This window comes from Hemiscyllium ocellatum, chromosome 1, assembly GCF_020745735.1.
Source record: "Hemiscyllium ocellatum isolate sHemOce1 chromosome 1, sHemOce1.pat.X.cur, whole genome shotgun sequence".
Lineage (NCBI taxonomy): Eukaryota > Metazoa > Chordata > Chondrichthyes > Orectolobiformes > Hemiscylliidae > Hemiscyllium > Hemiscyllium ocellatum.
This window is the reverse complement of record NC_083401.1, coordinates 130,913,456-130,941,183: the sequence shown is the minus strand read 5'-3', so window position 1 is coordinate 130,941,183 and position 27,728 is coordinate 130,913,456. Positions and strand designations below refer to the sequence as shown.

The window sequence follows — 27,728 nt, the reverse complement described above, 5'->3', positions numbered from 1 at the left end:
GAAATGACAGGATAACAGAATCACGTACAAAAGTGTCAGAAATATTTGTCATTTCATTTACTTTACAAATCCATTGGAAACTTGCACTAGCTGATTTTCCATGGCCTTCTGTTGCCTGGACATTGGCTGGACAGGGATACCCAAGACCTGCTCAACCTGAACAGGTGTCAATGGACTGACCCTTAGTGTGAAATGGGTTTTATTGTTGCCTGGTCACACCATTAGCACAGTTATGCTGTCTCTGATATTGCCAATGATTTCAGGTAGGAACAGTAGTGCAAGCTGCAGACTTGAAAGGCCTACTGCAGCAAGATTCCTCAGTTATCTTATGATCTATTATAAAATAACAGCCAGAAAACATACCAGCCCATAGGATGAGATTACAACTGTAAATGAACCTTTCAAACCATTGCCTAATTTTATTTCCTTTCTTAAAGTTTCTCTGATACAGTGGGAACATAAACAAACCAACGAACCAGCCATAACTGTAATATCTAATCTGATTTATTGCCTTTTAAGTGTACAATTTCTATGACTCTGATAGCCTGCCTATGAAGAGATGATTAAGCTGGAGCTGTACTCCAATTAAGGCCTGAGGAATTTCTTGTCAATGTACAATATGAGTTGCTTGATTATATATTTTATGACACCCCCTATGAAGAAAGTCAATGTACAATTTCTCTTTCTAGATAAGACTTTTAGTCTTCACTCCCACCTTTCAAAATCTTTGTTTTTGTAGACTTCAGTCTCTGACTGTACCTCTATTAAATGCTTTTAGTGTTTTAGTGAATATTGCTATTGTTTTCCCAAATTGCTCAAATTCACAATTTTCTGCAGTAACTGAGAGTCGCCTATCTGCCCACTGCACTAACCTATGCTCTCTTGTGACTTTCCTCATAATTCTGCTTTTGGTACCAACAAACTATAAGGTCATGCTTTGTAAAACAAAATAATGTTTTGCAATATTCTCATAGGTTAGTCACTGTCTGGGCGTATCTTGCATCGTATAATTAGCAGTCTTTTTCTCTAGGGTGGTATTAACACAAGTGTGAGACATGGTGGGATTTATGTGAAAGGCATTATACCAGGAGGAGCAGCTGAAGCTGATGGACGTATTAAGAAAGGTAAATTGTTTATACATGATGATAAGACTATATAAGTGAATAAATTCAGTTTAAGTTGCCTTTTCTAGATTGTAACCTAATGTATATCTGTTTAAAAGTTTGTGTTTTCTTTAACAAAACTAAGGTCTGCAATTTTTAATAACAATTCAAACTGTCCAACGACCAAATTTCTAAAATATCTTTTAGTTCAAAAATTAGGCGATTCCCTGTGGTTGTACTGACCACTTGGACAGAGCTCTGTGAAGAAATGGAAATAATCACACATTTGTAGAGTCTTACAGATGTGCAGCATGGAAACAGACCCTTCGGTCCACCTTATCCACATCGATCAGATATCCCAACCCAATCTAGTCCCACCTGCCAGCACCCAGCCCATATCCCTCCAAACCCTTCCTATTCATATACCAATCCAAATGCATTTTAAATGTTGCAATTGTACCAGCCTCCACCACTTCCTGTGGCAGCTCATTTCATGCATGTACCACCCTCTGCGTGAAGAAGTTGCCCCTTAGGTCTCTCTTATATCTTTCTCCTATCACCCTAAAGCTATACCCTCTAGTTCTGGACTGACCCACCCCATGGAAGAGACTTTGTCTATTTATCTATCCAAGCCTCTCATGATTTTATAAACCTCTATGAGGTCACCCCTCAGCCTCCGACACTCCAAGGAAAACAGCCCCAGCCTATTCAACCTTTCCCTGTAGCTCAAATCCTCCAACCCTAGCAACATCCTTAAATCATTTCTGAACCCTTTTTTCAAGTTTCACATCATCTTTCCGACAGGAAGGAGACCAGAATTGCACGCATTATTCCAACAGTGGCCTAACCAATGTCCTGTACAGCCATAACATGACCTCTCAACTCCTGTACTCAATACTCTGACCAATAAAGGAAAGCATACTGAAAGCCTTCTTCACTATCATATCTATCTGCGACTCCACTTTTACGTAGTTATGAACCTGCACTCCAAGGTTTGTTCAGCAACACTCCCTAGGACCTTACCATTAAGTGTATAAGTACTGCTAAGATTTGCTTTCCCAAAATGCAGCACGTCACATTTTTCTAAATTAAACTCCATCTGCCACTTCTCAGCCCATTGGCCCATCTGATCAAGCTCCTGTTATAATCTGAGGTAACCTGCTTCGCTGTCCGCTACACCTCCAATTTTGGTGTCATCTGCAAACTTACTAACTGTACCTTTTATGCTCACACCCAAATCATTTATTTAAATGATAAAACGTATTGGTCCCAGCACCGATCCTTGTAGCACTCCGTTAGTCCCAGGCCTCCAGTCTGAAAAACAACCCCCCACCACCCTCTGTCTTCTACCTTTGAGCCAGATATGTATCTAAATGGCTAGTTCTTCCTGTATCCTGAGATCTAACCTTGTTAACCAGTCTCCCGTGGGGAGCCTTGTCAAACGCCTTACTGATGTCCATATAGATCACGTCCACTGCTCTGCCCTCATCAATCCTCTTTGTTACTTCTTCAAAAAACTCAATCAAGTTTGTGAGACATGATTTTCCATGCACAAAGCCATGTTGACTATCCCTAATCAATCCTTGCCTTTCCAAATACATGTGCATCCTGCCCCTCAGGATTCCCTCCAACTTGCCCACCACCGATGTCAGGCTCACTGGTCTATAGTTCCCTGGCTTGTCCTTACAACCTTTCTTAAACAGTGGCACCACGTTAACCATGTACACTTGCACACAAATAATAGGCATGGAGTCATACTGCATGGAAAACAGACACTTTGGTCCAACTGGACCACACCAACCAGACATTTCCATTTACCAGCATTTGGCCCATATACCTTAAAATCCTTCCTATTCATGTACCTAACCAAATGCCTTTCAAATGCTTTAATTGTACCAGCCACCTCCACTCCCTCTGGCCACTTATTCCATACATGCACCACCCTCTGCCTGAAAAAAACTACCCCTCAGGTCCTTTTTAAATCTTTCCCCTCTCACCTTAAACTTATGCCATCTAATTTTGGACTTGCCCCACTCTTGGAAAACAATGTTGTCTATTACCTTATCCATGCCCATCATGATTTTACATACCTCTATAAGGTCACCACTCATTCTCTGATGCTCCAGGGAAAATAGCCCTAGCTAATTCAGTATCTCCCTGTAACTCAAATGCTCCAGTCCTGGCAACATCATTGTAAAGCTTTTCTGTACTTTCTCCAGTTTAACAACATGCTTCCTATGAATTGTACGCAGTATTTAAAAGTGGCCTCACTGATATCCTGTAAAGTCACAACACAAGTGACAATCACTTGTGAATTGTTTGCTGTGGTTTGTTTAAGGTATTTGTAGAGGTACACTTTTGATTAAAATTTTTGGATGATTTAGCAATCTGTTTTGTACATGTTGGAGCAGTACAGTAATTCCTCATGTATATTCCTGGAAAATGTAATAAAAAAAGTCAGTGTTACGTAAATCAGATTGTCGTATTCTGGTCTGCAAAAATTACATTTTACATGACTTTACTCATCAGGAAAGCATTTGATCCTGTAAGTAACCTGCAATGCTGTACATTCCTGAAATCTCATCTGTAAAGGAAATCAGTTTTAAAATAAATGTAAAAATGTAAGTAAATATACTAACTCCCACCTCCAACTCACTTCAGCCCACTGACGCTATTGTCCCCAACTTCCCTCCGCTGCTTCCTACAGCTTTGTAGTGACAAAGGCTTCATAGTGGAGTAGCAAGAGGGAGGAAGCAAGAGAAGCTGCAAGTGGAAAGGATAAAGCAGAGAGGTGCTGAAGGGATTGGGGAGCAGGATGGGTGGTGAGGGGGACAGTAGGAGAGTGGGAGAGGCCATTCTAAAGTGGAACCAGTGGGGAATGATCTGACACTATATTGGCCTGGCACGAAACAGTCCTAAAAGAGAAATCCCAATGCTTGGTGCACATACTGACCCCATTGTATCTCGTGCTGAAGTCGGACAATTTATTGAATGCTATATAGAATGGATATTTTAACCATATATCTTTTGCTCAATGATTGCACCTTCACTTCCAAGTCAGAAGCACATCAAGTCATCCTTCATTCCTAGGACTTGAGCAAGTAATCGAGGCTGATACTTCACTGTAGTACTGAGGGAGTATTGTAATTTAATGCGTGATGTAGGCAGTTAACCCAGGCTCAGTCTGGCCCTTGGAAAATTCTGCAGTGCTATTTCAAGGAAGAACAGTGAGTTCTTCTCATGTCATGTCTTAGCTAAATTTTTAATAATTCTTTTTATCTCTCTTACTTTATTTCATATGTGTAAAATTCAAATATATAGACTCCTCTCCCCTTCAGAAATGATCAACAAACTTCAGTGGGTTTGACAACAATTTCTTCCTTTTTGAAATCTGAAGTTCATTACATGTATTTACAATGAAGCCCCATGTAACATTGTTAATAGAGATGATGGCCTGGAAATTCTGATTCACAGTGCGGTGAAATGAGCGAGTGCTTTTCTGACCTGCTTCTGGAATTTGGCGTGGAACGTGGTTGCACTGTGATTCCACCTCTGTTCTTTATAGCTGCTGTTTTCTGGGATTGGCATAATGTGGAATGCTGGCATCCACCATCCTTTCTTCCATAACATCAAATGCCATGCGATGGGAGTATCCCCAAGCTAGCCCAGAAATTCCACCGCTTGTGCCTTTCTGATGCCTTGCCAGTTACAAACTAGCATGAGTTCTGTTGAAGTCTTCTGAAAATTTGCAAACCTTTACCAGGTAAAAGCAACCAATTCCTCCGAGTTCTTCATGGAACAGCTGCTGCTGACATGATCTTGTTCCATGAGCAACCCACCCTTTCCTTGGAATTGCTCTCATTGCCTGTCTGTTTGATAGCGAGCCTAGACTTGTTTGCTCAGGCAGGCTTTGTTAACGTTCTGTCAATAGAACAGCTTTATAGTAATTTTGGGATAGTGATTTAACAGCATTATCTTTGTAATGGCAGATTGTTTACTTTGGCACAAGTTCAACAATCACTCATTGCCAGATAACAGTAGAAGATCCAAGTTCAGTTTTATTCATTGTTTTTCACTAAACATTGATTGACTCACTTTTAGGTGACCGCGTTCTTTCTGTGAATGGAATCTGTCTGGAAGGTGCAACTCATAAGCAGGCTGTGGAGACTCTAAGGAGCACAGGACAAGTATGTACAACCCCATTTCAGCCACATAATTTAATCTGTAACTGAAGATAAAATAAACTATCCTGATTATTGGGCAGCATTTCAGCTCCTGATTCTGATAGTGGACAGTTATCAAAGATTGGGTCAATGGGCTGAGAAGTGGAGGATGGAGCGCAGTTTGAATAAATTGAAGGTATTGTGTTTTGGTAAAACAAAAAAAGACGGGACTTATACAGTTAATAATAGGGCCCTGCGTACTGTTGTAGAAGAACAGAGAGACCTGGGGGGTGGATAATTCAGGTACGTAATTCTTTGAAATGTGCGTCAAAGGTAAACAGAATGGTTAAGAAAGCATTTAGCTTGCTTGCCTTCATTGCTCAGACTTTCAAGAATAGGGGTTGGGACAGGTCATGCTGAGTTTGGACAGAATGTTGGTGAGGCCTCCTCTGGAGTACTCTGCAGTTCAGATCCCTCTGCTATAGCAAGAATATTATTACACTGGAGAGGGTTCAGAAAAGATTTACTGGGATGTTGCCAGGAATGGAGGGTTTGAGTTATAAAAATAGGCTGGCTTGGCTGGGAATTTTTTCACTGGTTCACTGGTGTTTGAGGGGTGACCTTATTGACGTTTATAAAACCATGAGTGGCATAAATAAGGGTCTTTTCTCTAGGGTGGAGGAGTTCAAAACTAGGGAGCATACTTTTAAGATGAGGTGAAAATTTTAAAAGGGACCTCAGGTGCAACCTTTTTACAGAGGTATGTGGAATGAACTGCCAGAGGAAGTGGTGAATGCAGGTGTAGTTACAATGCTTAAAGGATATTTGAATAAGTTCTTGAATAGGAAACGTTTGAAGGGATATGGGCCAAATGCAGGCAGTGAGACAGGTTAGTCTGGGAGCATGGTTGATGTGGACTAGTTGGACCAAAGGGTTTGTTTCCGTTCTGTATGACTCCCTATGACTCTAGCAGCTTAATTTTCTGCAGCATGATGAGTCATTAGAACTGAGTCTTATCAAAGTGTAATACTGTGTCACTAATTACTTATTTAAAAAGCAGTGGCCCCCATGAATATCTGGCTAAGAAGCTTGCAAAATAAATAAATGTTGATTATTATGCAGCACGCTGATATTTCATATGACTGGAACTTTTGTGAAAAACGTTTTTAAGTCTTGGCTATGGTACTTATTTCCTCAGGGAGTATTCTTTGTGCACATTCTTTTGAAACACTGTGAATTTTGGGTTCAGATCACCGTTTCTAATTTTATATTTTGTATTCCTGTATAATTTACATTACTGGTTGATTCGGATTTGTCTTAAAATTCGGCCGCACAAATATTGTCAATTTAGACACGAAGAGTTTTAAAAATGTGTTTGCGGGATGTGGTGTTGTTGGCTGTGACTGCATTTGGTACCCATCCCTAACTGCCCTGAAGAAGGTTCTTGAATCATTGCAATCCATGTATAGTAAGTAGATTAACAGCGCTTCTTGGAAGCATTTTACTGTTTTGTCTTGCAAGCCCTATAGAGGTAGTTATTGATATACTTTCTGATATCTTTTGTTCTCTTTCTTCATTGTTACTTGTTATAAGTGTTGGGCTTTAAATTAAACTACTGTTCAGGCAGCCTGAAGTATGACATTTTGTTTAGAGTTTTCACTTGGTGACTGCAAAGCTCCTTGCCTTTTCAAACATTTAACATTGTATTCCAATGAACCAGAATATATTGCAACTTTATAGAAACCCTATTTTCAGTTGTCTATCAAATTGAAGGTGATGTACCCAGCTGTTTGAAGTCAATTGACAATACTAACTGTACATGGAGTGGTGAGCACAAAGTAAAGCAAGCTCTATAACCAACAGAATTGTTAAATTCTCTTGTCACACTTACGAATGCACTGAAGTTCAATTTTAATCAAAATGTACTTAGCATATCTTTCTCTCCAGGTTGTCAATCTGCTAGTGGAGAAGGGGCAGCTTCCTGCAGCCAGCGTTCATGCTCCTGTCACACCACAGTGCACACCACCTTGTGCAGCCAATCAAAGCACATCATGTGAATCAGCTGATAAACAAGAAGTAGTCCCAGAAATCATGTCCTCAAATGCCAAAGATTGTACTTCCATCAATGATGGTAAGGAGCTGTGATGTTTAAGATTGTTGAGACATAACTAAACTTTAAGCAACACTCGTAGGCACCCCTAATTGTTCAGATTTTTTCCAAAAAGACAGTTAAACCATAGTCAACAAGATTAGTCTCTGGCCCCTACAGTATTGTGTACTGTAGCTGATTCAAGTGGAATGCCACTTTGGTCACTATGTTTGGCTTAGAAAGAGAAAATTAGCTTGGAATATGGCTCTTGAAAATGGAAAATTTCATGCTGGTGCAATAAAGTGATACTTTACTGAGGCTAAGTTTAAAAATATGCTTTTAAGGAAGAAAGCATGTTTTTCCATTGTATCAGACATTTTACGAGAATTTTTTCCACACATCTCAATCTTAAGAGAAAATTATTTTTGAAGTTGTCCTGTTCCATGAGTTCACTTTCCTGTGATGTTTCTATTATTTGATCACAATAAAACGTGCAAACTGAAGAATTATATTTAGCATGTAATGCCAGTTTTTTGAACTGCCACATACAGTTGTCACTGCTATTTTGTAGACTCTACTGGAGCTTTTGAATAGTGACTGGATTAGAGAAGTTGTTTTCATCATGTCAGTTGTGGAGAAGAATCCTGGAGGAGAGGGCTCCCCAGCTCCATCTGCCATTTCTGAAAAGAAAACCTTATTGGGCCTTGGGTGGAGTTTGCATGTTCACTCCATATCGATGTGAGTTTCTGCCAGGTGTTCTGGTTTCCTCCCACAATCCAAAGGATGAGCATATTAGATGAATTGACCATGCTAAATTGTCCCATTGTGTCCAGGATGTGCAGGCTAAGTGGGTTAGCCATTGGAAATCCAATGTTATTGGAGATAGGGTGGGTTGAGGTGGGATGTTCTTCAGAGCGTCAGTACAGTCTTGGTGAGCAGAATGGCCTCTCTGTGCATTGTGGAAATTCTGTGGTTCTATGAGTTCAGGGTGAAAGCTATTCTTGTGATATTGATTGAAGGGATGTCTCAATATTGTATTTCCTGAACAATCTGTCTGCAAAGACACCAGAGACAACCGTGAGTATTAGATGCCACATTTCAGAATGTCAGACAGAGATTTTAGAACATCCTACACTTGCCTTCAAGAATAATCATTGACCAAAGTGATGTTTTGCAGAAAAGCAATCTCTGCAGTGGAGTGTGTGTGTTTAACGCTGTCTTATTTTCTATCATTTGTGTTCAACAGAAGTATTTCCATTCACACCAACTCTCGACAACCTTTGTTTCTTTACTTGTTTCACAATCACTTCCTTCACCTTGCACCAAGAAACCTATGGTATTTTAATTTCTCCTGAGCACTGTCCTATCACAGACTGTTCCTTTTTTTGTACATGGCACCATTCCTTCTTTCACTTGGTCAAAACCATTTCCAACTTTTCCCAGCTTAACTGAACAGTCATTGTCACAAACAGTCATTGGCAGAACTTTACTGGCAATGAGACAGCGGCTTGTGTGGCAGGTGGGGGTCGAATGTCAAAGAGCTGGAATAGGACGGTTTCCTGATGTGTTCACATTGCTGGAGAGGTTTTCCAGTGGCAGGGATGACAGTAACGTGGCTGTCTTCTGACCAGGAATGAGTAGCCAACTTAAGTGAAGGCCCAATTTAAAAAGTAATTTCCCTGGTCTACCAAGGTTTTGCACATGGCGTACCAATATCTCTCTGGATGGAGAGACAACCAGATGAATTAAATAGCTTCACCATGAGGAGCAAGAGTTATCTCTGCTGGTTCAGGATTAAAATGACAAGCCCTTAATGATTTTCTATCATTTGTGTTCAACAGAAATATTTCCATTCACACCAACTCTCGACATACCTTTGTTTCTTTATTTGTTTCACAATCACTTCCTTCACCTTGACTGAACAGGAGTTTACCCCATATCTGCCATTTGGGTTTTTATCCTAGCCACTAAGGCTAGCCTACTTGGCCTTATCAATGTTCTTTAGAGAAGGAACTCTTCTGTTGTTACCTGGTCTGGCCTACATGTGACTCCAGACCCACAGCAATGTAGTTGGTACTTAATTGCCCTCTGGGTAATTAGGGGTGGGCATAAATGCTTGTCTAGCTAGTAATGCCTCCATCCCATAAATGAATTTAAAAAACAAAGACTGTACCACCCCTGTAAGGACATCTCGAAATGGTATATGGATTTTGAAGTGACGTTTGACAAGCGTCATGCATTAGCCTTGTCAGCAATTTGAAGCCGAGGGGAATAATAGGAGTAATTACAGTGAGGATACAAAATAGTCTAAAGGATAGAAAACAGAATTATAATGAATGACTGTTTGAGGAAATGCCACTTCAGTCAAAACAATTAAGTGTTTTACTACTTGGACTAATGCAGTCTACGCTATAATATTAATGAGTTGAACTTGGGATTACAGGACTCAATTTCAACGTTTGAACATGGCATGAAATTTACGTGATAAAGAAGGAGGATGTTAGTTTGATAGCATTCAAAATAATGCAGGCTGGTGGAATGGGTGAAAAATTTGGAGCCGAAATTGACAGCAAACTAATGTAAGGTGCTACACAGTGGAAGGAAGAATGAGGAGAGATAGTCCAAGCTCAGTCGTACAGTTCTGAAGTATATGAGAGAACTGGGGAGCATTTAGGCACAAATCTTTGAATCTGGCCAGTCATAGTATAACAGAAAATTGAAGACATGAACATACATGGAGTACAAAAACCAGGAAATTTGAGAAACTCAAACAAAACAACAACGTGGCCTCTGCTGGGGTATTGTTTACATTCTGGATGTCACATTTTAAGAAGAATGTGAAGGCTTTGGAGGAAGTAAAAAAATAAATTTACTTGAATGGTTCTCAGTGATGAGATTATAAATTGGCGAAGCTGGAGTTGTTGATAGAAAAAATATTAGAAGAGGTTTTTATGGAACTGTTTAAATCATGAAATATTTAATTAATGTATGTGAGGAGACATTGTTTCCAGTTGCTGAAGGGTTGATCACGAAAGATGTACGTTTATGATGATTGGCAGGGGACTAGAGGCAACACGAAGGAAAAAAAAATTATACAGTGATGGTTTAGAATTTGGAATGCACTGCTTAGTTGGCTGTGGGTGAAGATACAAAAAGTGGCCTTCCGATGGACCTCTGATAAAATACCTGAAGAAAACAGCACAGGCGTGGGACTAAAGGGATTGCTTCTGAAAGAGCAGGATCAGACCCGAATGACATTTTAATATGTGTTGTTTTTTAATTATATGAATATTGTCCAGTCTGTTTAGTTCACTCTGCAAAATAATGTATTGAATCGTTTCAAATAAAACAATTTTTCATTCTTCTTTTACAGGCGACATATTTAAAGTGAAGTTAATAAAAAATTCCTCTGGATTGGGTTTTAGTTTTACTGAAGGCAGTGATGGTTTTCCTGAACACAATGGAAATGCAGTAAAAATAAAGAAACTGTTTGCTGGCCAGCCAGCGGCAGAGAGTGGGAAGATTAATGTTGGAGATGTGATAATGCAGGTGAATGACATCTCTTTGAAAGGGCTGTCAAAACAGGTACGTTACACTGGAAATAATATAGTTTATTGTATAAAGTAATTTTTGAATAATGTAAATAATTTGCTGCGAAACTGTATCAATGTATTTTGAATAGAATTGTAAAAGTATTTAATTTATCAGTGAATGACCTGGAAATCACATCAATATGCATGTTAATTAAAGACCTGCGAGCAAGTCTCGTCAGTTTAATTCTGTAATTGAAAGAAATGCTCCTAATATTTTATTGCATTAGACTGTACAATGTTTATTGCTTGTAATAGGGCTTCATTTTTGTTCATTCATTTGATTTGTGCATTGTTGGCTGGGTCTGCATTTTTTTAGCCATTCTTAATTGCCCTTGAAAAGATGCAGCCAAAGTCCTTGGGATGTAGGCACACCTACAGTGCTATTCAGGAGAAGGTTTTTCAGGGTTTTGACCCAGAGATAATACATTTCCAAATCAGAATGATGTGTGGCATGGAGAGTAACTTGCAGGTTGTAGTTTTCCCATGTGTCTAAAGTTTCTGGGTTTGGAAGATGCTATTGAAGGAATAAGAAGTCTAGTAAAAATTTTTTACACACAGGATTATCATAAAGCATGACAAACTTTCTCACAAGCTCTGACTCACCCGCCCCTGGATTACAACTCAAATGTCAAGACATTGTTACTCAGACTGACTTCATTTGATCTGGAGATTGTCCTCTCCTGCCCCAGGCTACTAAAGCTAAGGTCCTACCAGCTGCTCACAGCCTACTTCTATTACCTTACTCTCCATGATTAGCACCTTCCTGATTAACCCAAAGTTTCTTTTTTTCCAATTGGATTTATTTATTCTTATCTATTTTACCTTTCCTTCTCTATTTTCTTCTGATGTATGTTCACGATCGCAGTATCAACCATCCCCTGGCTCTAGCCGACCCCCTTGTCACCATAGGCAGTCTCTTTGTCTAAAACTCCTTCCTATTCATTCTGCTTGAAAGCTCTCAACTTTTTAAATGGAGGCTTAACTAGTCACCATCCTCCTCTGTCTCACTGACCATTTTGTTACATTGAACAATTCATCCTTTGACTCCTTTAATTCCCTCCAACTAAAGGTGTCCTGTGATTTTCCACATGGATTCTCACTGTGTCAGCATTTTTGTAAAATGTTGTGCATGCCTGTCTTACTCGGATCCCTTATGTCAGTCCTTTTTCTCCAACATTGAGTGTGTTGGTGCTGATTCGTCTATTTGTCCTGAACTGGAAAAAGTCATATTTACTTCCAATTTCCATTGTTCCCTTTCCTTTACATAGACCATCTTCAAATTGTCTTAACATCTATTACACTGCTTTGCTATCTCTCTATTATAGGGATGGGCTTGCAGCCAATATCTGTTATAAACCCACTGACACTCATGTCACCCTAGATTACATTTCTTACCATCCTGTTTTCTGTAAACGCTAAGCCTGTTTGCTTGGATTCTCCACTTTCATGGTATCTGTGGTCACCACTGCTTCCTGTTTCTTCAATGAAGTGGATGAACATGATTGTATCTTCTTGTCCTCATCCTCATCCCACTAACCTTCTACATCCAGAATGCCACCATCCTTCTTCCCTCTCACCATTCTGAAGTGACCATTCCCTCCACAATGTATTGCTTTGCACCTCCATCATTCAACGCCAACTCCTTTTCCAACAGCACCCTAACATGCAAGTGAAAAAGATACAACAAATGTCCCTTTAACAGCTCCCTTTCTTCTCTACAGGGGATCGTGCATTCCTTCCAAGCAAAACAATTATTTATTTGCTCCTCTTTCAATTTAGAATGCTGTCCTTTCTACACATGATATGGTTTTCTACGTCTTCAAGAATAATTGCATATTGTCTGACCACTTCATTAAATACCTCCATTCAATCTGTGAGTGTGACTGAGCTTTCAATACTTTGCCCTTTTAATTCTGTGTCCCGCTCACCATTCTATCTTCTACATTGCTCCAAATGAGGCTCAAAATATCCTTGAGAAATAGAATTTCAGTTTTCAATTAGGCACTTTCCCAACCCCCATCAATCCTCTGCTCCAGATCCTAATAGACACCTTAATGTCAGATAGTCACATCAGGTCAGTCATCAATCATTATTCTGATATGACCAAATGAAGCAAAACCAAGCTTCACAATGCCTAGCAATCATGTCAAAATGCCACAGGATCAGCTTCTACATGAATGTTTATTACACTGAACCCCCTCCATAGCTTCTAACAACAACTCAGGTGTTTCCATGCTCTTAAATAGTTGTCAAATATCCAAGCTTTCCACGACTGAAATTTTTCACATCTTTTGTCCCTTTAAGACTCAACTATTCCAATTCCATTCATTGAGTCTTGGAGTCCTACAGCACCGAGACAGGTCTCTTGGCCCAAACTGGTCCATGCTGACCAAAATGTCCACCCATGCTAACCCCATTTCCCTGAAGTGGGCCCATATCCTTCTAATCCTGTCCTATCCATGTATTTGTCCAATTGCCTTTTAAATGTTAACATATCTACCTCAGCCACTTCCATTGGCTGCTTATTCCATATGCATACCACCCTCTGTATAAAAAAAAGTTGCTTCTTAGGTTCCCTTTTGTTCTTTCCCTTCTAACCTTAAACTAATGCCCTCTAGTCCTTGATTCCCCAACTTTGGGAAAAAGACTGAGTGCATTCACCCTATCCATGCCTCTCATGATCTTATACACCTCTATAAGGTCCCTCCTTAGTGTCTAAAGGTAAAGATCCTAGCTTGTCCAACCTCTCCCTTTAACTGTGACCATTGAGTCCAGGCCACACTGTTATAAATTTCTTCTGCATTCTTTATAGTTTAATAACATGCTTCCTAAAGCAAGGTGACCAAAACTGAACACAATACAGTACTCTGAGTGCTGCCTCACCAACGTCCTGTATAACTGCAACATAATTTCCCAACTTCTGTAATCATTGCCCTGACTGATGAAGGCCAGTGTGCCAAAAGTTTCCTTCATTGCCCATTCCTTTTTAAATGTCAAGGTATCTGAAATTCTAACTCATGTCTTGTCCTGTAGTAACTTCTATCATCTACTTTCTCATGAATACATATTTATCTGCCCCCCTTCTCAGTATGCTGATTTTAATGGTATTGATCAGTCCTATGTCTGAAAACTCCCTCATACCAATATGACTCTTCAAAAACTCATTATTCTGATGCTGACTTTCTCTCTTTGTCCAATGACTTTACTTTTTCCTTGACTTTCGCTTTTAGAATTCCCTTTCAAAAAAATTCTACCTTCTCTTAACTATTCTTTCAAAACCCAGCTTGTCATCAAGCTCTTTGTCACCACAGTAATGTCATTTTTCCTGGTTCAGCTTCCAGAGTCAAAACGTATGGAGCTGGAAAGAAAGGCAGATCAAGCAGCATCCTGATGAGGGGCTTATGCCCAAAATGTTGACTCTTCTAGTCTTTGGATGCTGTCTGGCCGACTATGCTTTTCCAGCGCCATACGTTTTGACTCTGACACTCCAGTATCTGCAGTCCTCACTGTCTCCAGGTTCAGCACACACTTCCATTTTCTGTGCCCAGCTGTGAAACACCTTTAGACATTTCTCATATTGAATATGTTTCAATTAGAAAACTTAAATTAAAACTTCCATTTGAATAGTTGCCTTTTGAAGATATTGAAAGTACTTTTTTTGAAAAATTCCTTTTAAATATTAATGATAATCTCAAAAAAATGCCTGTAAGTTGCAGCAGCTCATAGAGTTGCTCCTCCAGCATCGTTATTTTACTCTGTTCAGTCAGTTTTCAGCTGGATACTGTAGTCAAGCTGTGTGCTTTTTCTGTTCTTTAAAAAATGATTCATGAAAGGAAATGAATAACTATATTGTAATGACTGGATTCAGATGGTCTTTGGAAATGCAGCTAACTTTGTTCTTCTAAGTTAGAACAGGCCTTATTTTCAGAGTTCTGGAATTTGTAAATGCTTTGTACCGAGGATTGAATGTGCATGTCATGTTTGAACTAGCATTTCTGATCCAAGATTAGTAAAAGCACAGACATTGTGTCATCTCACACGATATGTTTTGCTAAATTCCCAATCTCTAGAATCACTGGTAGAGAGGAAAAAAAACTATCTCAATATAGCATTTTAAAACAGATCTAGTTTGAGGGAATAAGCATGGTGGGGTACTGATCATTTCTTTTTCCATGTGGATGCTCAGAGTGCTGTTGAGGCAATAGTGTGTAGAATAGCAGAAACTCTAATATTTCTAATGTTGATTTTTGCATATTTGTTTACTTAACGCATTGGTTATAACTCAGACTTTAATGTTTTCCTTTTTTTATAGGAAATAGTGTCTGTTCTCAGGCGGACATCTCAGGAGGTCACTCTGTTACTTTACAGGCCCAAATCTGGTGTGTCAGCAGATATTGGTTCCCCTTTGGTGAGTTATGTTAATAGAAATTCATGGCTCTTGGTTTCAGGACTGGTCATCCAAAACTCTGCTGTCCATGTTCTATTAAGTGTTCAATTCTGATCATCCATCACACTCTTCCTTGTTAATTTCCCAAATGTTTTATGTCACTAGCTCTGTGGTTTCTCTTCTTATCAGGTATCCTCCAAACTGCAAAACCCCTGCCATAAAAACTTTGCATTCCTTTATCTCTGACTTCTTTTGTACCCCAGCCCTTTGCTTCACTGTCAGTTACCACGCCTTCAACTGTTTAGATCCTATTCCTTGTATGCCCTCACTAAGCTTCTCTCTGTAATCTCCTTTAAGACCCAAATCTAAAATGAAACATTCAGTCACCCTTCCTAATACCTGATTTGGCTTAGCATCGATTTTTGGCCAATTAAGGCTTCTTGATGAACCTTGATACATTTTTCTATACGAGCATACTTACAATAATGTGAGTTGATTTGAAAAACTAGGAAGTTAAATTACAGTAGATCATAATAGAAAATTTACAATTCAGAAATACATTCAGAGGATGATGTGGATGATCTGTAGTGATAATGTCATTGAATGAGTATTCTGGAGCCACAAACCAAAGTTGGTTCGAATCCCATCATAACCTATTATGAAATTTGAGATCAATAATTGACTGTTATTCTAATGGTGACTAGTTAACCATTTGCAATTGCTATTAAAACCTATGTGCTTCCCATTGGGAAGGAAATCTGTTTTCATTACATGATGTGGATTGCATACAACTCCAGACACACAAGTGTTTCTTAACTGCCCTTTGAAGTGGCCTAGCAAACTACTACCTAGGTTGTTTCAGAACATTATAAAGTCAAAAGAAATAAATTGAATGGCGCCCAAGCACCAGAAATGGTGAATACAGCATGGTTCACTCTGCAAATATTCAGTAACTTAGAGTCATAGAGATGTACAGCATGGAAACAGACCCTTCAGTCCAACTCATCCATGCCGACCAGATATCCTAAGTTAGTCAAGTCTCATTTGCCAGCACTTGGTCCATATCCCTCTAAAACCTTCCTATTCATATACCCATCCAGATGCCTTTTAAATGGTGTAATTGTACCAGCATCTACCACTTCCTCTGGCAGTTAATTTCACATGTACACCACCCTCTGCGTGAAAAAGCTGTCCCTTAGTTCCCTTTTAAATCCTACCCCTCTCAATCTTAACCTATGCCCTTTAGTTCTGGACTCTCTCAAACCAGGGAAAACTCTTTGTCTAGTTACCCTATCCATGCCTCTCATGATTTTATAAACCTCAATAAGGCCACCCCTCAGCCTCTGCGCTCCAGGGAAAACTGCTTGGTATCTCCCTATAGCTCAAATCCTCCAACCCTGGCAACATCCATGTGAATCTTTTCTGAACCCTTTCAAGTTTCACAACATCCTTCCTCTAGGAGGGAGACCAGAGCTGCACATAATATTCCAACAATGGTCTAATCAATGTCCTGTACAGCCACAGCATGACCTTCCAATTCCTTTACTCAGTGCTCTGATCAATAAAGGAAAGCATACTTATGCACCTTCTTCACTATCCTGGCTACCTGTAACTCCACTTTCAATGAGCTATAAACCTGCAATCTAAGGTCTTTTTGAACCTTACCATTAGGTGTATAAGTCCTGCCCTGATTTGCCTTTCCAAAATGCAGCTCCTCACATTTATCTAAATTAATCTCCATCTGCCACTCCTCAACCCATTCCTCATCTGGTCAAGATCCCATTGTACTCTGAGGTAACTTCCTTCGCTGTTCACTACACCTCCAATTTTGGTGTCATCTGCAAACTTACTGACGATACCTCCTATTTTCACATCCAAATCATTTCTATAAATGACGAAAAGCAGTGGACCCAGCACCGATCCTTGTGGCAAACCACTGGTCACAGGCCTCCAGTCTGAAAAGCAATCCTCCACCACCACCACCCGCTGGTCTTCTACCTTCAAGCCAGTTCTGAATTTGTTGCTAGTTCTCCCTGTGTTCCATGTGGCAAATTAGGAAGCTGTCCCACAGATGGTTGAGCAGCATAGACATGATTTATGGATTCATCCCTTACAGACCATGTCCTAGACACCCACCATCCCATCACCAGAGATGGTGGCACAATGGGATACTGCTGGAAGGAATTACCTTGGGAGTTCTCAGTATTAACTCTGGATCCCATGGTCTGATGGCATCAGGACAAACATGACTGGGGTATCCTCTGCCCCTCTATTATATGAGCCAGTGCCCCTGCATGTTGGATACCTCTTGGAGGAAGTTCTGAGTGTTTCAAGGCACAGGCTCTACTCCAGGTGCAGGACTTCACTATCCCTCACCAAGAGTGACTCAATAGCACATCACTGATCTAAGATCTGCAGTCCTGCTGGATCCATTAGAAATGCATGTGGGCAATGAAACAACTAGCAGGAGGGTGCACATATACCTCCACCTTCAATACGGAGTAAACCTAGTGCATCTGTGCAAAAGATGAAGATGAAGTTGTGCATTCTTTTTCAGCCAGAAGCATCTCTGTAAGATTTTGAGGGCCTTGGCAGCAGAGATGCCAGTGTTCAACCAAATAAATTATCTTCCCCTGAGGTCAAGAAATGGCTGAAAGCACTGGACACTACAAAGGATGTAGACCCCGACAACATTCCGAATATCGTATTAAAAACTTGTGCTCCAGACTTGATGACTACCCTGGCAAAGTTGTTATAGTACAACACAACAGTGTGGCCAGTCCACAAAAAAGCAGGGCAAATTCAACCGGACTCATTACCAGACCTGATAATAGGTCATCAACCATGCTACCAACCAACACGTGTAAAGGAATAACTTGCTTACTGACACTCAGTTTGCTTTCCACCAGGGCCTCTCAGCTTCTAATCTCATAGTCTGTCTTCCTTGATTTAAACATGGAGCTAAACTTCAGATGTGAGGTGAAAGTGACTGCCCTTGACATCATTAAAGCATTTGACTGAATGTGGCATCAAGGCAACTAGCAAAACTGAAGTAATTGGGGAGGTGGGGAATCTGTTCACTGTTTAAAGTCCTATCTACCGAGAGGAAGATGGTAATGATTGTTGGAGGCCATTCCAGGAGATCTCTGCAGAAGCCTAAGCCCAGCTGCTTCTTCAATGACTTTCCAGCCATCATAAAGGTCAGAAGTGGGGATGTACACTGATGATTGCACAACGTTCAGCACCATTTGCAACTCCTCAAATATTCAAGCAGTCACTGTCCATCTGTAGTAAAACCTGGAAAATACGTACAAGCTTGAACTGATAAGTCATGAGTAACATGTGCCCCACAAATGCTATGTAATAACCATTTCCAACAAGGTAAAGTTAAACCATTGTCTCTTGCCAATGAATTTCATCACCATCACTGAAACCCTTACTGTCACTATTATCCAGGAACCAAATTTTCCCAGTATTGTGACTGCAGCAACAAGTTAAAGTCTCAGAATTCTGCGGTGAGTAACTTGCCTATTGTTTCTCCAGTGGTTGTCTGCCACCTACAAGGCATAACTCAGGAGTGCCATGGAATGTGATGTACTTGCCTAAATAACTGCAGCACTAACAATGCTCAACAAGCTCAACACCATCCAGGACAAAGCAAGCTGCTTGATTTGACACCAGATCCACCACCACTAACACACTCCCTTCACACCACTGCACAATGGCAGCAGAGTGTACTATTTACAAAAGGCACTGCAGTAACCTGACAGTAACTCCTTCAGCAGTACTTTCCAAATTCCTGCCTAGAGGTCACAAGGGCAGCTGATGCATGGTACCACCGTCATGTGCAAGTTCTCCTCCTGACCACCCTAACTGGACTTGGAAACTATGTCACCATTCCTTAGCTGTCATAACCATAGAATGCCCTTCCTAACAGCACTGTGGGTGAACCGACACCCTATGTACTACAGCAGTTCAAAAAAAAAGAGAACCACCACCTTTTCCAGGGTAATTAGGGACTGGCAATGAATACTGGCTTAGCCAGCAGCACACAACTCCCATGAACAACAAGTATCATCTTGCTCATGGAAGCTATTCATGTTTATTTTTAAAAGACCAAGCTAGGTTCAGGTGGAGACAGCAATCTAATCCTGTCTTTCTGTGCAAGCTATAAACTTTTATTCTTTGTAAATATATCCCAACTTACATGTTGAATTGAATATCGTTTTTTGTTGAATGGCTTTTAACCCCTCCCCCCCGCCCGCATCTGCATTATCCATCTGACATTTAAATGAATTGTAAAATGAATGTAGATTTTCACTACAACTGTCATAAAACATATTAAAATTAGGGTTCCTTTTGAGATAAGTGTAATAGATAAGAAACTAACTGTTTATTGATTCTGCACTGATACCTGAGCTTGGAAAGACAATCGATAAGTATTTATTGTTTTTAACTATTTTTTAGAAAGTGGAAACCTTACCAATCCTTTTAGCTTCTTAATAAAACCCAATTTAGTACGTCTAGCACAACGGCACATGTTTCTGCTTGATTGCTAGTGTTTTTATAGCACTGAGTCACTGCTAACCACAAAGCACATCAAAAGGCTTAACTGCACTTCAAAACTTATTTATTTATACCCCAGTTCTGTAGGTATTTCATTCTGTTTAATGAGGAATCATAGTACTCCCCAGTTTTATATGGAACCCCTTGTGCTGAACCTGGAGTTGTATGCACAGTATGACATTGTGTTTCTTTCTGTTTAATCCCCAGTCTTTCATTCCTGTAACCTATCATTTTGTTATAATGATGAAATTTACATTGTACTCTCAGTTGGATTCTGTTTATTCTAAAACTGGTAAATTATGTTCTTTTGCTTGCCAGGGTATCTTGCAAGGCAGTGCTAATCTCAGCATTTCCGTGTAATGTTAAATTAAAATTAGTCGGTATATTTTTACCCCTTCAGTCAAAAATTAGGAACAAATAATGTAATGAACCATGTCAGAGTTAGTAAGAAAGAAAAAATGGATGCAAGACAACAGGAGATCAGAAGAAACAGGAATAGATTGGAACTATACCTTGGCAATTGATCAAACTCAAATACAACTTGCTTTCCTCAACTTTTTTGTATCCATTTCTGGGATAGGCCTGTAAAGAATATTGAAGCCAGTCACTCCCACAGCTACATTGACTACCCTTCCTCACATGCTGCTTCCTGTTCTATTATGATTTTCTATGCTTATCCCACATCTGATCTGATGTTTCTGACCCTGTTGTTCTTTCAGAAGTATCCGACCTGCTGATTATTTCCAGTATTTTTTTTCTCTCTAGCTTTGTAACGTCTGAAGCATCGTTCTTAACGTATGCAAATTTTCTGGTGAGAAATTAGATATCCAGGCAATAGTATTGTTTCTCTGTTAAGTTTGACGTGCATTCAGTTTGCCATAGGAATGGTAGAATGGAAAAAGTATAATTTTCCTTTGAAAGTGTGATACTATAATCCTAGATCCTAATATTTAGCGGGAATTGGGAAGAGTTGTAATAATATGGGCACCAAAGAACAGAAATCCTGTCAGAGTTGAGGGTAGAACCTAGTTATAATTTTATTGTTCCTCTTCACACACAACAGTTGCCCAAATTGACATGCTGCCAAGCTAGAGGGCACAGGGAGTAGTACTTGACAATCGAGAGAGAGAGAGAGGTGGGGATCATGTGACTGGGACTTGGTAAAGGGGAGGAGAGCAACAAGATAGAAGAGAGCAAGAAATCAGAGCTGATAGAGGTGGGGAGAATGGGAAGAAGATGGTGATTGAGAACGGAAATGGGAAAATAGGGGAGGCCAAAGCTTTGCCTGAATGTGAGGAGGGGTTCCTTCTGCTCCTTTTAGTCTGTAAAAGGAAAACAACTTTAGCAGGCACCTCCTGTCACCCTGGTTTCCTGAACTTCATGAAACCTGATGGCAATCATGAGGATCATAGATAGGTGAATAGCAAACGCCTTTTCCCTACACTTTGGGGGATTGAAAAGTAGGGGCCCTATTTTTAAGGTGAGAGGAGAAAGATTTAAAACGGACTCGAGGGGCAGCCTTTTCACACAGAGGGTGGTTCATATATGAAATGAACTGCCAGAGGAAGTGGTAGATGTTGGTACAGTTACCGTGTTTATAAGACATTCGGACAGTTACATGAATATAGGGGAGGAATGGCCCAAATGCAGACAGATGGGACTAGTTTAGTTTGGAAACTTGGTTAGCATAGACTCATTGGACCAAAGGGTCTGTTTCTGTGTTGAATGATTCTATGACTCCATAACTAAAATTAAAAACATCAGGCTCCTAATTCCACTGTGACTGCCACATTTATGTGAGTTAATGAAGTGTCCTGTTACTGTGAGGTTTGCATGGCATGTAATCTACCACCATGAACATGATAGCAGGTACACATGCGTTAGGTTGGGATAGTTCAGTCACTGTACCCTCCCTCACCCCCACCCCCAACCAAACCCTTTCCACTCTCTTGCTCATCACAGGGTTGATCAATATCAAAGGGTTCTTTCAGTTTTCCTTTCTTTAAATTACTTGGTATGCCATCCACTCTATTAATGTTAGATGTATTTTTTCTAGACCTAACCAACTGATCATTGGCAGGCATTCAACAATGGTCCAATGGCAATGCTCCTTGCAATTTTCCCTCTTCAATGCAGTGTTTGTTGATCAGAGGCAAGTGCCTCACGACAACAGTGTTATAAAACCAGTGGCTAGCTCATCTGAGAATTCCCATTTTGCAAAGTCATGTACTGGTTCCGCAAGCTGCTCCAGTTTATTTTCCTCATTTCTATTTGATTCTGAAGTCTTCATTAACTTTTGCATTCTGTGTTTATATTCCTTCTACATTTTTGCATCCCAGTTGTTTGTTTCTTTGGCATTAAATTTGTACTTTAGCATTTTTGTTTCAGATATATTGGTCTTTGTGGTTGTCCCAAAGATCATTGCTCCTGCACTGTCTCCTTCCTAATGATAGTACAGTCAGAATTGTTTCTTCTTCAGTGATAAAGACAAATGGAACTGACTTACTGTGCAGGCAGTATTTGTGGATAGAAACAGAATCAGTATTTCAAATTGAGATGCCTTTTTATTAGTGTGAAAATTCACCTCGAACTGAAACTTTAATCTTGTTTCACTCCACAGATGCTGCCTGATCGGCTGAGTATTACCATAATTTTTTAAATTTCTGATTTCCAGTCGCCACAGAAATTTGCTTTTACTTCATCAGTAGTCCTTTATCATTGTTTTTTAGGACAGTCATTTCACAATAAGAGGTTTAATACAGATTGAACAGTCTCCATTATAATTGTATTCATGAAGCATTTGGCATTATACAAAGGAGTTTTCTGCTTTTCAACTGCAGTAGATGTTCATAAATGATAATTATACATCAACATAATTTTAAGAAAATTCAGTCCCTTAAAAACAAAGCTTCAGGTCTTGCAGCAGTTGGAAGATGTTTCAAAAGTTGTATAATTTGATTAAAGGACAATCTGTCATTATTACAGAGTGTACGTGATTCCCAGACAAATGAGGCTTACAGAAGTAAATTACAGAAACCGAGCTTGGACAACTTGCTGATATCTGGAAAGATGAATACCAGTATTGTGGATGAAGAAGATAAAGAAGTTGAAAGGGAAGTTCAAAATCCAAGGTTGAAGTCTCCTCCAAGAGATAGCTATCGGGACTGCTCAAATGCTGATGATGTGGACAAGTGTCCCATATTGAAAGATCATGTCGCCAAGTGTTCCATGTTAAAAGATGAGTTCATTAACAAAAAAATGACCACCATTAGTCAAATGCCTGTGAATGCAACGTCTTTGTCGAGCAGCCAGTACAAAATGCCATCCCGCCAGGAAGAAACCTTTCAAAATATTTACTTTTCTCCACCAGAATCTTCTAGACATGAGCTAATTAACAGGTTGGTTTTGATAGATTAAATTAAATCGATGTTTCAAGCTCCTTCAAAAAATTCTCTTCCGTTTTTATTAAATGATCAGCTTCTATGGTGGTTGAAAAGCAATAGGAATTTATTGTTTCTTTGATATAATGACTAATCATCCTTTCAAGGACAAAAATAATGACCAGTGTTTATGTAGTAAAAATCCCATTTCATAAAAGCATTATCAAAGGAAAATTGACACCAATCTCCATGAGCTATTACAGCAGATGACCAGCAGCTTTAATGATGTCTTAGTGAAGGTCAGAGAAATTTATGCAAGTAATACCAAAGCTTAGGGCCTTAGCAGCTAATGGCATGGCTTTCACTTGTGCAGTAAGTGAAATCGAAGGTACTCAGAAAACCAAGTTTCGATTTTTCTTTCCCATGAAATATTAGTATCACTGGCAAGACCAGCATTTGTAACTCATCCCTAACTTACTTTGAGATGATAATAGTGAGCCACTTGAACTGATGTCGTCCATCTGGTGCATCTCGCATACTTTTGGGGAGTTCCAAGCTTTAGACCCAGCAACAATATTGTTCCAATTCAGGACAGTGTGTGATTTGGTGGATACTTAAAACTGGTGGTGTTCCGTGTGTAAACTGTCTCTGTCTTGTGCAACTGCTGGATTCGAAGGTGCTGTCAAAGAAACTGTGGCAACTTGCTGCAGTATATCTTACGTGTTGTACGCATTGCTGCCGTGTGCACCAATGTTAGAAGATGTTAACATTTAAAGGTGGGGAATGTAGTGTTAATTAAACGGGCTTTGTTTAAAATGGTGTTAACATTCTTGAATGTGGTTAGAGTTGCACTGTTCCAGGCACAGTCCTGATTTGTGCCTTGGAGGTAGTGCACTGCCTTTGTGAAGTCAGGTGGTGAGTTATGTACCTCAGAATTCCCAAGCTCTGACTTGTTCTTGTAGCTACAGTATTAAATGGCTGGACCTGTTTGGGTTCTGTCAGTTATAAACCACCCCATTCTTCCAAATCCCAGAATGTTAATCGTAAGGGAATTCAACAATGATAATCCCATTGTAGGATTTTTCAATAATCATTTTAATTTGATTAAGCAAGTAAGGAAAGACATTATATTTTATTTGAATGTAATTATTTGTAAATACTTTTTGTAAAGAAGGAAATTCAGGCCAAAATTAAGGTAACTTTTTTTTTGGATTCGCAGTTTTTATAGCTCCTGCTAATGTAAACTATGAATGCTTTAAGGTAAAAAGCTTTTACTCAAATACACAGCTATGCTTCAAATTGGTTTAGTATTGTAACTTCAAATGTATAATATGTACTTGTAATACTTTTCTATGGTTACTTTGTGTTTTAATTTGTTTTTGGCATCAACAGTTATTACGGAGTCACACATGGTTCTTTCAATTGAAGGATAATGCCCTGGTTTAGGGGAACTTTCAATTGCATCAGTTGGGAGATTAGGGATGGTTGTTAGTCACTGAGACACTATCTAGTATAAGTGGATGCATATATTGTTCTACTCGTACCATCTATCTTCATAAAGATCTATGGCATTGGTAAGCTATGCTGACTATGCTGCTACAAAGAGGTATTCTTTCAAAGTGGGTATGTGAAAAAATGGACAAGGAGACAGTAGGAAGTAACATTACAAAGATGACCTTTGCTTTTAAAGAAACTAAGCGGGAATTAAACAGATGCAACCTTGCCAAACCAAGATTGACCATAAACTGATCCTGCACTAATGAGCCAATTAGAGTTCTGAGTATGGTCAGGTTCACAAGGGTTAATAATTGGGAATCCTTGGTGATTCAATGCACAGGAAGGAAAGCTGAGGACAAGGAGAATTTTATTCAACAGAATCAAACAAGAGGCATGACCAAAGTGGATCAAATGATAATCACTGCTTTTGATAACTATTATTTCTTTTCGATGTATTACGTTGAGCAATGCTGCTTGGCTTGGACAGTCATTTTGATTTGGGTACGCATTTGGAAACTCACCTTGAGTTTAAATTATGGTGCAAATAATAGTATTTATGATAAGTCCAGTGTTGATGGTCATGCTCCAACTTTATTGGTGATCTTATTCTGTTTTATATTCAGTTCATATTTTGGTGGTTATTTTCCTTTGCTCCTCAAGGAAAAAATACCTAATGTATTTCCATCTCCATGTCCAGATTCAGAGTTCTCTTCATGAGCCACAAATATATCACAACTCCAAACTCAGAAAGACACTGTTGCACAAGTTTGAGTTTGCCACTTCAAACCTTGCATTGTGATTTGTGTCATATTCTTTGAGCTTTTGTTACGCACCACAAATTAAAAGAGTGAAGCTATGTCTACTTAATAATCTTGATGCCTTTGCGACCAATGGAGTAATGAATGGAATTTCTTGAATTTTCATTTAATTTGTTTCGAATTGAATCCTGTGCCCTGATGAACAGAAGGAAGTCTGGTAATCATGTGAAATTTTATCCAATCTCTCTGTCATAATTTCTTAAAACAAGTCTCTGTGAAGTGCCATTAACATTTCCAGGCAACTCACTTGAGATTCTGCTATACCCCTATTTAAATTACAGTAGAAGAATGGAAACCCACATTTTAGTGCAGAATTCTTTTACTACCTTTCTATATTATATAGGACCTTGATTTGTTTACAAGCATCCTGGTTCATTTTCTATGTTGCGTTACACCAACCTCCACCCATTTAAAGCCTACCTTTTCCAAAATGCAGTCTTTGCAGTTTGGTTTTTCTTTCTCATTAAATAAAGCAAATAACAAGTAGATTAGTGCTTTACAAAAACAGTATTAGTCAATCTTTCATGCCAGTTGAGATGATTGAGCAGGTAATCTGTTTTTGGTGGTTATGATGGTTGTTATAATTGTTGAAAAATTGGACTGGGCAAAGCTCTTAGCATATAAGATGTTTTATATCCATCTCAATAGGTGAATGGGTTTGCGTTTAGACATCTTAGGTAAAATGTGGCGGCTTTTACTATGCAGCATTCCCTCTCTACTGAAAGTTTATGCCTATATTATATGTCTAAATCTTCAAGCAGGGGTTGAGGCAAAACCCTTCTGAGTCAAGAGTATTTCTGTTGAGATCATTAACCAGGGGTTACATCTGCCCTTTTGGGTGAACCTAAGACCCTGTGGTGATTTCTGAAAACGAAAGAGTTCTGTAGTTGTCCTTGCCAACTTCTACCAATCAACCAATATCATTGATTAGAGTATCTCTCTGTTTATCTAATTACAGTTGTAAGATCTTTGTTTTAATGCCTTCTACATTACTGCAATGAAAGCATTTCAAACATATTAAATTGGAATACTTTTTAGGATATGATCAACAGTGTTATGGAAGTGGAACGTCCTTTTCTATATAAAGCGAAAACTGTATTGTCACAATAAATTCTATACTGTGCTCTGTAGAAAGTAATAAATAAAGGAAAAGGGATACACTCATTCATGATTACACAGATGCAATAATTCAGGTACAATCGGCATATTGAATAGACAGTATACTGGAGCTAACTTTATTATTGGGTTCAGATTTTTTCGTCATGTTATCCATGGGGCAAATTGTCAGCTGTTTTATTGCAACGAAAGGAAACCGGTTCCTTGGTGATGGAGAGGATATGGGGTCAGACAATATAATCACTTGATGAGTTCATGCTTCCTTTACATGATTAGAAGGTTGTATTTAGTACAATGAATTAATATTCAGATTACCAATAGGAATTTCCACTGATTTGTGTCACCTTTCTTAGAGAAACTTTGCTGCTGGTAATCTATGCAGTTAAAACAAAATACATCTTAAAATACAAGGACATGTCTTTTTTGGAAGAAAGTAATGTGTGATTTATATTTTTGTGTAAACTTACCCAGTTTAAGCTATTTATGATCCTATTTCTATTCCAGAAAGTTACCTTCACCAATGCTTCTCGACCATGCACCACAGCAAGGCTTTAAACTTCAACCTGTGGTTCCATCTCCTACTCCAGTAGATGAGAACTGCATTAGTTGCAGTTCAGCATCTGAGATGGATTCTTCAATCTCCGATACAATAGCCATTCCAGCACAACATCAGGACAGCAAGAACCTTGAAGAGGAAGATTCTGAGTTACAGCCAGTAAATATCAATGACAGGTTACCTGTTAACATCTTTTTTGGCATAAGAATCATTTTGCAATAACGATTACAGTGGATTTAATTTGTAATTGATCAATTACCATCTTGCTGCTTGAACAGAGATTGAAAATCCATTGCACTTAAAATTTGATTACTCATTTAGAATCATGCCCTTCTGAGGCAGAAGGAGGCAATTTGGCTAATCATACCTGCGCTGGGTTATTAAGTGAGCATCGTAATTTAGTGCCATTTTCCAGTTTTGACCCCCACATTCTTGCACATTATTATTATCCAAATAATCA

At 39.2% G+C, this 27,728-nt stretch overlaps 1 protein-coding gene across 5 annotated transcripts in view; it reads left to right on the top strand.

The window, feature by feature from the left end:
* ptpn13 (protein tyrosine phosphatase non-receptor type 13) overlaps positions 1–27,728 on the top strand; it is a 254,936-nt gene that overhangs the window by 153,670 nt on the left and 73,538 nt on the right. For all 5 annotated transcript variants that reach the window (XM_060825999.1, XM_060825982.1, XM_060825971.1 and 2 more), the window contains 7 exons: positions 1,031–1,124; positions 5,205–5,290; positions 7,214–7,397; positions 10,729–10,940; positions 15,261–15,356; positions 22,887–23,299; positions 27,217–27,427. In XM_060825999.1, coding sequence (XP_060681982.1) covers positions 1,031–1,124; positions 5,205–5,290; positions 7,214–7,397; positions 10,729–10,940; positions 15,261–15,356; positions 22,887–23,299; positions 27,217–27,427 — 1,296 coding nt within the window. The remainder of the gene's footprint in view (positions 1–1,030; positions 1,125–5,204; positions 5,291–7,213; positions 7,398–10,728; positions 10,941–15,260; positions 15,357–22,886; positions 23,300–27,216; positions 27,428–27,728) is intronic.